This window comes from Cololabis saira, chromosome 10, assembly GCF_033807715.1.
Source record: "Cololabis saira isolate AMF1-May2022 chromosome 10, fColSai1.1, whole genome shotgun sequence".
Classification (NCBI taxonomy): Eukaryota; Metazoa; Chordata; class Actinopteri; order Beloniformes; family Belonidae; genus Cololabis; species Cololabis saira.
In genome coordinates this window covers 23,081,696-23,093,836 of record NC_084596.1, presented here as the reverse complement: position 1 = coordinate 23,093,836, position 12,141 = coordinate 23,081,696, and the positions used below count along the sequence as shown (strand labels likewise).

The following is a 12,141-nucleotide window of genomic DNA, read 5'->3' as shown; positions in this document are numbered from 1 at the left end:
ATATAATATTTCCAGAGTCATTGTGATGGTACATCAATTTACAACAGGTTTAATGACACCTCTGTCATGGTCTGAGGGGTCTGTATCGCCTTCACTGGCACTATGTAACTTCGAGGTGCATGATAAGAACCCTTCCACACTACTGGTAAAGCACTACCACTTTTGTCCAAAGGAGCCGCCAAACTCAACAAAAGCTGAATGTTACATTGTGCTGCTTTAAGATGTGGATGGTTGGTTACTTAATCTTTTATTTTTGTTTCAATTTATTATTTCAGGAATTCTAGTGAATGTTTTTCATCCTTTTTGAGTTGTATTATTGTAATCTTTTGTATGTCTATGTGTGGACCCCAGGAAGAATAGTCTTCCCATGGTGAAGACTAAGGGGGATCCTTTTTAAAAAAACAAATAAACAAATACACTCAGTCATTTCTGTTTCAAATCTTTTTTTATTATTTTTCACAATTAATATAAAAATAACAATTTTACATTGAGAATGTATATCACGACCATAACCAAGTCATTTAAACAGAGTAAAATGTTTCCTCTTTCACAGAGTTCACAGATATTATTCACAAATAATTTAAAAACACAAATACAGATAACAATCAATTGAGGTAAGTTTGTAAAATGGGACTCCCCAGAAGCTAACTGTAACTTATGAATAGGGACCCAGTCACATAGCAAAACAACTATAAATAAATTACACAGATACATATAATAACCTTATTACCTAAAAAAAACAAACACACAATAAAACCCTGAGACCTCCTCAGATTTCCTAGATACAAAGATATTTTTATAAAAATAATACATCAGGTATTGGTACATAAACATTCACAGATAGTTTTGAGAGTAATTTGAGAATTAAACATAATTTAATAAGAAGAGACATAATTTAATAAAAACATTTGTTTTAGTCTCTTTGAAAATTGAGAGAGATCCAGACTCTTTTATAGCACTATCAATCTCATTCCAAATTTTTGGACCTTTACAGGTTACACTGAAACTTGTACATTTCAGTTTCCTTTTCTTTCCCTTTAAAAGTTGTTTTCCCTTGTGGTGTGTTCATGAGTGGGAGCATAAATTGGGATGAGATGAGTCTGTCATTGAGTCTAAACACTACATTATACATTACACAGCTTTTCTTTTATATGTTAAATTAAATGTACATATTTTAATATATCCCCCCCCCCCCCCCCCACTACAGTGGCACACCGTACCTGTCAAGTTTTGGATTTAAAAATACAGAAAATGTTCCACCGCTATCCCACCAGCCCAACCGAGATCCAATATCTTACATTTTAAAACAGTTTTACAGCAAATCTGAAATAACTGCCTGTCAACAATTTATAATCCACAATTATGTGCTCATAGCCTGATAGGCCGACCTTTGTTGACACTGAAATGCTGTGGACATTCCTATGTATGTAATTCCTATAATAGAGTCTAAATGAAAACACAAAGGGGAATTAAAGCACATTTATTTATTTTAAATATTTTTAGTTTATATACACATTGGTTGTTTTCAAGTGAAACATTTACATTTTCTTTTAATTTGTCATTTTCACTCATGTGGCTCTCTGGCATTCACTGACTGATGACACAGACGCATGTTTCTGTGTCTCCAGCTGTTATCTTTCAGAACTGGTAACTGAGCCCCATCCTGCTCCTCTTTAGAAAAGTAAATTCAGTTTCAGAGTTTGAGAGATATTTCCACGAAATCTTCACTTTTATGGCATAAATCTCTCTCGTTAGATCCATCCATCTCTGATTTGTTGTTCCGAGTTCGCTCCATGGATCTATGGTTCACTCCCGTTGTCGCCACTAACCTCGCGAGAACTGCCACCCAGGCTACAGCAAGCAGCAGTTCTCGCGAGGCTAGTGACAATTCAGTTTGTTGTTTAAAAATTATATTATAAAACGGGAAATTTACGAGAAAATACTAATACGGGAGGACAGCGGGAAAGAGGGGTAAAATACGGTAGTTTCCCGGCCAAAACGGGAGACTTGAAAGGGGTTTCAGCCCAGCAATTGCTTTTGCTTTAATACACTCAGTCATTTAAACAGAGTAAATGTTTCCTCTTTCATATGTTTAATTAAATATACACATTTTAAGAGGACAAAACAATAATACAAGTCCTGAAATATTTATTTTTATTAATTTCCGCCACCTACAGTAGCACACGAAACCGTGAGACCTAGTCCCTGGTCCCAAAAATAGTAAAATAGTTGTAAAATCTCTCCAAATAGATCAAATGTAACTAGGTATTGAACCTAGAGGTGCAAAAAGTCAAAAAATCCCCAACAAAACAAACTTCAAGTGCAGCTAATTTAACCTAATACCTGGATGCCAGGAGAGGCAGCAAGTGATGTCAGATAAAAATGTTGCAAAATAGCCGAAATGAGACATAGATTGAAAGACAATTTTCTACAAAAATGAAAATCAAGACAATAGTAACACCATATGACTAAAATGAAAAGCAAACCCCATGTGCAAACGAGATAATGTAATAAAATTAAATAAAAGAGAACATTAATCCTATATAGACATTAAATGACACTCAGAAAATCCTTTTTAAATTATTATTCTGTCTTTAACAGTTTATGAATGAATGAATATATACATATATGTGCGTGTGTGTCATTATCTTTTGCATATTTTTTTTTAATTGTTATTTTTCTTAACTTTATATTGTATTTTTTAGGAGGTGGTACAAAATATACAAGGTACAAAAAAAAAATCTTAATCAAAATTGTTCAACATCCCCCAAACATGCCCTTTAAAAAAAAAAATCAAATTTTAAAAGAATTGAATGTGTCTTGTTCCTTTTGTTTTATATTGTGGTATAAGAAGCAATAAACAATTCATATCTTGCAATGTCACATGATCCCACAAATACATCAAATTTGTCTGTTATTTTATCATTTTGTCTTCATAGCTCTAACTTTGGATTCTTTCTCCCTAAGAAAGTTTCTGGTATTACAGTTATCAAAATTATTGGGTCTTTACTCAGTGAATATTGCAATCGGTTTATAGGAAAAAGTAAATATAATCTAAGATCACATTTAATTACTGTAGTATTGTATTTTGGGTAGCACACATCATGATAAAGTATGAGACCAAATGTGATAAGACATCCATCAAACTGCAATAACATTTTCCATGGTATTTTGGTTACAGAATTTGGTATTTGAACTAAAACCGGAGCATAACAGAGCTTTACAGGCTAAACATCAATCGTAAAAATAATATTTGCCTTCCTTCATCCTTTACTTTGCTTTGACTAGGACTTCTCCTGCCCCTGATACGTCCTGCAAGTGACTCTTGCTTAGCTGAGATCTCATGAGTTATATCTGTCCCATGTAAACCTCTCCAGAGAGTGGAAAACTGGAGGTCTTATTTCACTGATCTGTTACCCTCCTTTCTGCTGGCTGCCCGAGGCCAGTGAAGCCCGCTTAATGAATGTGGTTCCGAGCCACAGAGAAATGTTAAGTGATAAAGTTATTAATGTGGTAACATGAATACCTACACTTGGCACACAGGTGTGCCAATAAACTGCAGTGAGTTCATCTTAACACAAACATGCTTCCTAATAAACAGTTGCTAGCAATTGCTGTTCACCACTTTTGTTAAGATATTAGTAAAACATTACACTTAAGTAAGAGGATGTTTTTATTGTGAGCAATACAATATATAGTGAAAGGAGATAACACTTATAGCACAGTGAGGATCCTACTCAAAGCAGATTTGGACTTGTACTGAACTGTTCTTCAGCTAGGAGTGCAAAGAATTAACAGAACAAAATCTGAAATGTAACAAAACAGTGAGCAAATATGTAAAGAAAGCAGTTACTTTCCTGAATTAATATTTGTGTTAAATTTTCGGCTTCATCCTTTCCATTTCCTCTCTCTCACTCTCTTTCTCTCTCTCACACACACACACACACACACACACACACACACACACACACACACACACACACACACACACACACACACACACACACACACACACACACACACACACACACACACACACACACACACACTTAAAGAGATTGATACAGCCAAACAGTGTCCACTTCACCACCAGGCAGATCAGAGGGAGCTGCAGAGAGTAGCTTTTACGTTTTAAAGAACGATACAAAGTATAAACATCAGTAATATGGTCTTCGTGGATTATTCTGTAGGAAGAAAAGAAAGTAATCACAATAAAACAAATTAAATTAAAGTTGACTATGTTGTGCACATCAGTAACACAGTAAAGACAAAAGAAATGTATAATACAAATGTATACATCTAAAACATTTAAATAATGCAAATTGATTTTGATATAATCAGAAGTGAACATAATCTCTAAAAGGTGCAAATACATAGACAATTTTTGAAGAAAAGAAAATATAAAATATGTTACCAGTGGGTTAGGTCTGAAGCGGTAAGCAAGCATCATCCTTTTTCTAAAAGCATCATATTCATCGTCACCTTTCGAAAGCTCAGCTGGACGTTCAACACCAAAACCTGCTCCATTCATAGCTGTAGTTCCCCTAAAGAGGGACAGAAAGTCAAAATAATGATGATTAATACTTTTTGTTTGTCTTTCTGGTAGTTAGGCATTAAGAAAAATATCTCTTTTAGTGTCTGTAAAGCAAGCCTATTTTAGATTATTAAAACATTAAGTGAGAGCGTCTTTCACATTTTATTATAAAAAGTTTATAGCACAGGAGGTACAATATTTACAGAGTTGCAAAGTTGTGCAACTCAATGCTTGACAAGGAAACATTTATCTTCTAGACAAATTCTTTGTCAATTGCTTTAGAGTGTGGTGTAATAGGTCAACTGGAAAAAGACCAACACTATTAGATGAAAGGTTAGATAGGTCCACATTTCATTGTGGATTTATACATGAGTCAAATTGTTGTACTGATTAAGTAATTATACTAAGTTCGTTTGAAAATGTTAAAATAAACCTCTTTTTGTAACTTTATGTTAAATTTGAAACTCATGGAATCTTTCTCATCTTGTTATCTTTAATTGACAACTCATATATTAGTTAATGAATAATCAAACGCAGAAAGGTCAGTGCAAGAGGTAATATAAGAAAGATGAAGACTCACTTGTTAACAGGAGCTTTGATTCCTTGTCCATCACTTCCAAGACCATCTCCTTCTTTCCAGCCCATCTTCATGAGCATTCGGAAACCAAGATTCTCCACCGTCAATTTAAACTCTTTGTACTCGGAGTAGTCTGGGTCCCGACCTTCCTACAAGTACACAACACAGAGTAGACATGACACAAATAATGTGTTTCAATTCAAGACAATCCCTTTTTCTATGTTTACCTGGGTTTAGAAGAAACATAAATTATTCCAAAATAATATTACACTGACTTAGCACAAATCATGAAAGGTTTTCTTCCAGTTTAGTTGATCTAAACAGAACTAAGTTTCCTCTCGCCTTTGTTTTTTTACATTCATTTTTTTCTAGAAATGTCTCTATAAATTATATTGGAGATGTATGAACCCACTTTTCTGTACTTTTGGGTAAATTCCAAATTAACTTTAGGATTTTGTGCTTTTTTTAAACTCTAAAATCTTGCCTTTGTTCACCCGTACCCCAAAATAACAATATGCTATGTATTAACTCTTGCCTAACAGTTTCTTTCCTGTATCAGGTTAAAGAACAAATGAAATGGGAGGGAACTAACTTTGAGTGCTTTAAAGGTCTCCATGAACTTGTCAAGTTCTTCAGGGGGTAGGAAGTCACCAATAAAATGTTTCCCTTTACCCATCTCCGTCAAAGACTCGGCCCACTCTGGAAATGCACAAAATCATTTCTTGAAGAAAACAACAAGCATTTTTCTTCATAAAAATGGTCAACAATCAACAGCAGCAGCTGCTAGTAAAGTTCATGTAAAAACCTCTACTACTGCTCAGTCTTACCCCGTGTTTTCTCCATTTCCATCTTTCTTAGCTGATGTTCCCAGGTGCCAGCCATTTGATCCACTTCTTCATCACTGTCATACTCATGTTGGTGATCTCGAATAGCCTTCTCCCACATCTTCTGCATGTCTGCCATTGCACGCTTATGCTTCATGATCATGTCATACATCTCCTGCATCTGTTCAAGGAAAGGGAAAGAAAACAAAAAGTCAAAAAGTGATGCATTTAATGAATTGTTATACTAGTTTAGGGTGAGAATGATCTCCCTCTTTAAATGTGTTTATCTTTAAAAAGCTAGAATTAAAATATTATGGGATTATGAAGTTCTCACCTCTTGTTGTTCTTTGATCTGTCTCTTCTGGTCGTCAGATAGTTCAGTCACTCCAACCAGACCAAGCGGCTTCCCCTTCTTATAACCAAGACCACTTAGCTCCTGGGCTGAAAAAGATATTACAACAAAATGACTAATTTATTACATGTCCATTCATGCAGCTGATAGTCATTCAATTTATCATTAATGTGTAAATTAAAAACTGTGTCTCTGAAGGTATTAGTATGATCAAAATGTGTAAAATAATCTGTATCAGGTTTTTGTCAAAGTAGCTTAGTTCAGTATCTGTCACATCCCATGACTTAAAAATGCATGCATGCATCATAATACATAGGTTGGGAAATATTTACCATCATCCAGAAAAAAAACATGTGTATTACCATTTAAAAAACTACACTCAGATGGTGTCACATTCAGAAACATTCACGCTCCACTGTGTGGAACATGAATGTCTGCATGTATGCATTACAATAATAACAAGTTTATGTACCGGAAAGGGATGGTGTGGTGGGGTCTTGGACGTTAGACTCCTGAGGAATTACTATAGGAGGAATTGGCAACTGGACTTTATCATCTTCAGACCCCCATCTACTCTTTCTTTTCCGTTTGACAGGTGGCGTTTCTGAATCCTCATTATGAGACGTAGGTACATTGTTTGGAAGGATTTCTGGTGCTGGAGGAACACTTGGTTTCTGAACATCAGTTCTGGAGTCTGCTGCTGGAGGAGAAGAACTCTGGGAGGATGTGGCTCGATATTCCGCTAGCTTCTCTTTGTAGAGACGGTGAGCTGGACTTTGGATATCATACAAAAAACTGGAGGAGTAAAGATACATATGTATGTCAGTGAGATCTTAAAGAATGCCAATATTTGCAAGAAAAAAAAAACAAAACAAAAGCAAACGTCAACGATAGAGTGAATGACCTGAAGGCAGGGTTGTCTCGGTTGCGCTCAATAGCGATGTCTTCCACCTCAGGGCCACCCTTTGCCACAAATCTGGCCAGGTTTTCAACCATTTGCTGGGTTTCTGCATCCACTGGGGGGGAGACTTTAAGCATCCTATTAGTACTGGGACTCAATTCACACTCTACAACTGTACCTTATTCAACTGGCCCTCACACACCAGCAGTCTAGAGCCAATAGGGGATAAGAAGAGGAAAGGGGAGGAGGAATGAGGGGGGAAAGGGGGGGTGAATGGTGAACTGTATGGATGTGAGGTTTTTACTGCAGATGGCGAGACTACATCCCAACAGTCTCCCCCACATGTACTGTTGCATTGTAAACCTTGTTTTTGCATGTACAATGTTATATATACACACAGTTAAGAATGCAATATTTATAATAACACCAAAAAAAGATTAAATGGAGTAAAACTTAAATGGGGGAAATATGGGGGAAACAGTGTATATAACGGTGAAACTGACTAAAATGTAGCGAATTAATTAAAATATTCACAGTAAAATTGAAAAACATGGTTTTCGCAAGAAAGGAAAATTGAGGAGGCCAATCCTGGTACGTATGAAGCCTAAGTTATAAAGTATTTTGATGATAACCCACAACCAGATTAGTAGTTTTACTTGAAATTAACTGACAAACTGTAAGACCCTATTCAACTCATGCATAAACATAAAGGTTTTAGGTTAGCAGGGAATATTCTCCTGCTCTGGGAAATTAAGAAAATATTCATGAACAAACTGCACTAGAGTCAGCTGGTGAGAAATAACAGGTTGGTCTAGTGCAGCTCACCTGTACTTATCAAATCCTAGTAAACATTTTTAGAGTAAATAAAATAAAGAGTTGCTAATAATTGCCTGCCATCTGTAGATGATTTTGAAAAAACATTTTAATGAAATGATACAATAATAATGCAATGTTCCTGTGAAATTATAGTTCAGGAAAGGAAATATAAGAGAGAAAAATCAGTGTGAGAAAATGAATATAATTTTACCATTCTCCGATGCCCTCTTAGATCCCTCCAAATATTTCTTCAATACTGCAACTCTTTTTCTGTAGTACAGATACGCCAAGCTGCCCTTATCATATAAAAAGCTAAAAAGGTAAGGATAAAAGTTGAATTTATAAAGTATTGAAAATACTGCGAGTAAAATGAATCTGACTGGGCCACAATGTTTGCAAAACTTACGAAAAAACAGGATTATCCTTGTAGTCTTCTTTGGCCCTTTTCTCTAGCTCAGGTCCTCCTTCCGCCACAAAAGAGGCCATCTTGTCAATAATGAGTCTGGTGTCTGAATCCTCTGGGGGAGAGACTTTAAGCACGCTATGAGTACATTTACTCTTTGGGCACAAATGACAAAATGCCAGTCAAAAGGCAACTTTGCCACAAGTGTACGTAGTGAAACCAATCAAATGCCCAAATCATGGCGATGTCCTGAGATTCATTGAAAAATACAGGCCTTGAATTACCTTTTATTTCTAAGAAACTGGCGTAATCAGCCTCCTCCTCGTCATCATCATCATCATCTGGAGACGAAAACACGCTTGGCCTCTGGCTGAGAATTGGATTCCTCTTGGACTGTGAGTAGCTCCTAAACTGACTAAGCATTTTGCTAACTCCGACGCCAGGCCGCTGGCCAACAAATGTGTTCTTTTTTTGTAAAACAGTACTTCCTGGGGATGAAGTGGAAACTGAGGACATCTTGGTATCACTAGGGGAACCTTGAAAGAAGATGAAAAAGGTTACACTTCTATACTAACATTTTACTAGCATTAAAACAAATTATATTATTCAAACATTTCTGCTTCAAAATGATTGATACTCTTAATCAAAAATATTCATGTAATCACAAGAAATAATTAAGGTAACACACTATTCTCCCAAGACACCAGTTGAGTTTCATGCTTCCTCAAAGATTCTCTCCCTCACATTGTACGGATAAATAAAGCTGGTTCTTACAGTTCATATGACAATTTATATGATCTGCTGAAGTAGCCGGTAGCCGAAGCTAACTTTGATTGACATATCGTGGATATGCATCTGGCAGCTTCCCAAGCTACATGGCTGGACCCAGTATAAAGAAAAATGGGCTCTAAAAAGCACTCTTCAGAGACCAGTGGGTCACATCACCTAATGCTTCGTCCATTGTTTTTTTTTTTTTCACAGTCTATGGTTAAAATATAGGGTTTCCTGCTGCAGTGGACATACATTGTGAATCGATGTGGAAAAATAACGCAAACATTAGAACTCCCCACTTGTGATCTGATCACTCAGGACAGATGTGAGGACCAGATCTAAAAAGGGTCATCATTACCTGACATAGTAAATCCAACTTTTAGATTTATATGATAAAGTCTACGATACTAACCAGACACATTTGGTTTGTCCTTCTGCATCTTCATGAACTGCTGTAAGAAGCTTCCATCATTTACAAACTTATTGGAGGAAGGCCCTTGTGGACTGGGAGCACTGCTGGAATCAGCAGCAAGGACAACACATTCCCACATCAAATCAGTTCAATTTTGGTAGCACAAGCAACATTCTGTAGTTATAACACTGAATGACAGGAACTGTTCTCAGAAAATACAATAATTATTTGGATGATATAAACTATATTTTTGCCATGTGTTCAAAGTTTCAAGCTTTATTGCCAGATATGCTATATGTTCGACTAGGGCTGTTCGATTAATCGATTTTAAATCGTAATCGCGATTATGTAATTAGAACGATGTTAAAACGTGAAACTCGTAAAATCGATTTTTCACTTTTTTTTTTTTTACCTTGTATGGACACATATTAATGATTGATACCATATTAATGATTGATGGAAATACCTCTCAATACCTGCGACAAGTGCCCCATCGGAGGGGCTCTTTAGTGTAGGAGGGGGCGTTGTAACATGCCACCGGGCATCCCTCAAGCCAGATGCGGTAGACCGGCTCGTGTTCCTTGCAAAAAACTTGCAAATGTGAATAGCAAATGTAATGACTGACATTACACACCTCTACCTCCTTCATGGGTTGCATTATTAGTTAGCATGCAAAGACCCAGTTTAGTTTAATTATAAAATGTCTTGTTTTATTTAATTGGAAATATAACTTACTGTATGTTTGCAAATGCTGATTTGCTGATTTTTTTTTCCAGAGATAAAACTTTATATTTTATTATATTTTTTAAAACTTTTTTTCAACTTATTTTACAGAGCTTTGCACTTTATTCATTCATTTTTGGTTTAATAAGAGCAAAGTTTGCACTTAAAGCCCAATGGGGCAAATGTTCAATAAAAAAACAGCATATTTGAAATCATTTCTTTGCCTTTTGTCAATTCACAAAATAATCGTAATCGTAATCGAAAATCGGATTTTGAGAGAAAAAAAATCGAGATTCTATTTTTGGGCAAAATCGAACAGCCCTATGTTCGACATACAGCACAAATGATATTATAGTCCTCTTTGACAATGCAAAATACAAGTAATAAAATAGAAACATGAAAATACGCAATTCAAATTTACATGATTAAATAAAACAGGACATTTTTGTGATGATGTGTCTGTGCCACATTAGGAACTGTGCAATTACCTTAGCGGCAGAGGTTTGTTATTAGGCTGCTCATTCATTTTTGCTTGCTCTGCCATTCTGGCTTCAATCTCTTTCTTCTTCTGAGCAATCAGCTTTTCTTGACGAAGAATATTCATATTCATCTTGTTTTTCTGTTGCTGGACTGGTTTGGTCCTCCATCCTCCTCTCCCTGAGACAGATTTCAGAATTACTCAACTTAACAGTAGTATTAATTACTGAGATCAGTAAATAGGAACCTAGTAATTACTGTATTCATTAATAGATAACGCAAGACAAAGGAATCAAAAGAACCAGTATTTATTGATGTTGATCTGGGTTACAGAGACCTTTTGCAATGGAATTCTTGAATAAAAAAATTAATGACTGGAGCCCAAAGTCATTTTTTAATCGACTACAATGTATTTTATTAACATATCATTCGTTGATGGTACTGCTGCAAAGTTAAAGTAACCTTACAGCCAATAAACTTTACGCTTTTAAAGCTAACAAGCGAATTATTGCTACAAAAGTTAGCTTGTTAAAGGCTAAGAGATAAACTCCTGTGGTCGCTAAAGGCCTATGCACTAAAATATTTAAGCTTGATGCACCGACATTGTTTACATTTACCTGAATCATCAGAGTCCATTGCCGTAGCAAAAAAATAAAAATGTATTTAGGAACAACGCTTGCAGACGACAATAGGGCCTCTGTGAGCGCCGGGGAAGCTAAAGGCTTCATGAATGAGAGTTGTACTTCCGGATTAGACTTTCACAATAAAAGCCGCATTTGCAGCAAAGGTAAAACATCTCCTTAACATTGGTTGAAACACTCAAAACCCAAATGTATTTGTTTTGTTTAATTGGATGGTTGTAAATGGGACATTTATGCTTTAAAATTAAAAAAAGAATATATCACACACCACATAATTTCCTGAAGTCCCTGAAATTAAAATTTCAGACTTCAACTATTATCCTCAATCCTCAGTCTTTTTGCCTTGCATTGAATTGGGTTTTACTTTTCAAAGTGTATTTGGTAGAATAATTATATTTTTGGAGCAAATTATTATATTAACCGGAATCCAGTGCATTTTTTGAGGCAAATGAGATTTTCTTTTCATTAGAACTACTGCTGCTAAGCCTCAACAATGGATACATTTCCAGTTAAAAGCCAAATTACCAACCAGTCACTTATTTACTTCTTGCATGGTTTAATTTTTTTAATTGATAGTTCTCATTTTAATTTGGAAATTATTGTTTAAGAGAAACTTTCCTCTGGCTGTCTTCAGCTGTATCTATCAAATGGCCCATTCCCCCCAAAGTCAAGGAAACTAATTTTAAATTGATCAATAAAATTCATCCAAC

At 35.6% G+C, this 12,141-nt stretch overlaps 1 protein-coding gene across 2 annotated transcripts; it reads right to left on the bottom strand.

Annotated features, from left to right (window-relative positions):
* Window positions 1–3,655: 3,655 nt before the first annotated feature.
* Window positions 3,656–11,534, bottom strand: sugp1 (SURP and G patch domain containing 1). Of its 2 annotated transcripts, none has more exons than XM_061732096.1 (14): window positions 11,408–11,534; window positions 10,802–10,970; window positions 9,591–9,694; window positions 8,692–8,943; window positions 8,411–8,534; window positions 8,216–8,316; window positions 7,192–7,315; window positions 6,760–7,082; window positions 6,270–6,376; window positions 5,939–6,116; window positions 5,704–5,810; window positions 5,115–5,260; window positions 4,415–4,544; window positions 3,656–4,184 (listed from the first exon to the last, which is right to left on the bottom strand). In XM_061732096.1, the coding sequence occupies exons 1-14, from the start codon at window positions 11,424–11,426 to the stop codon at window positions 4,158–4,160; spliced, it is 1,911 nt and encodes a 636-aa protein (XP_061588080.1). In that variant the 5' UTR covers window positions 11,427–11,534; the 3' UTR covers window positions 3,656–4,157. The 2 variants fall into 2 exon arrangements, with proteins under 2 accessions (XP_061588080.1, XP_061588081.1); XM_061732097.1 differs by having other exon boundaries at window positions 9,591–9,691.
* Between the last annotated feature and the right edge of the window lie 607 nt (window positions 11,535–12,141).

Bases quoted from the DNA above. Each gene is read 5' to 3' on its own strand.
- sugp1 (XM_061732096.1), bottom strand. The intron at 8,944-9,590 runs GTTAGTATCGTA...TCTTCTTTCAAG, and splicing joins GGACAAACCAAATGTGTCTG to GTTCCCCTAGTGATACCAAG. The intron at 4,185-4,414 runs GTAACATATTTT...TTCTTCCTACAG, and splicing joins GCTTCAGACCTAACCCACTG to AATAATCCACGAAGACCATA.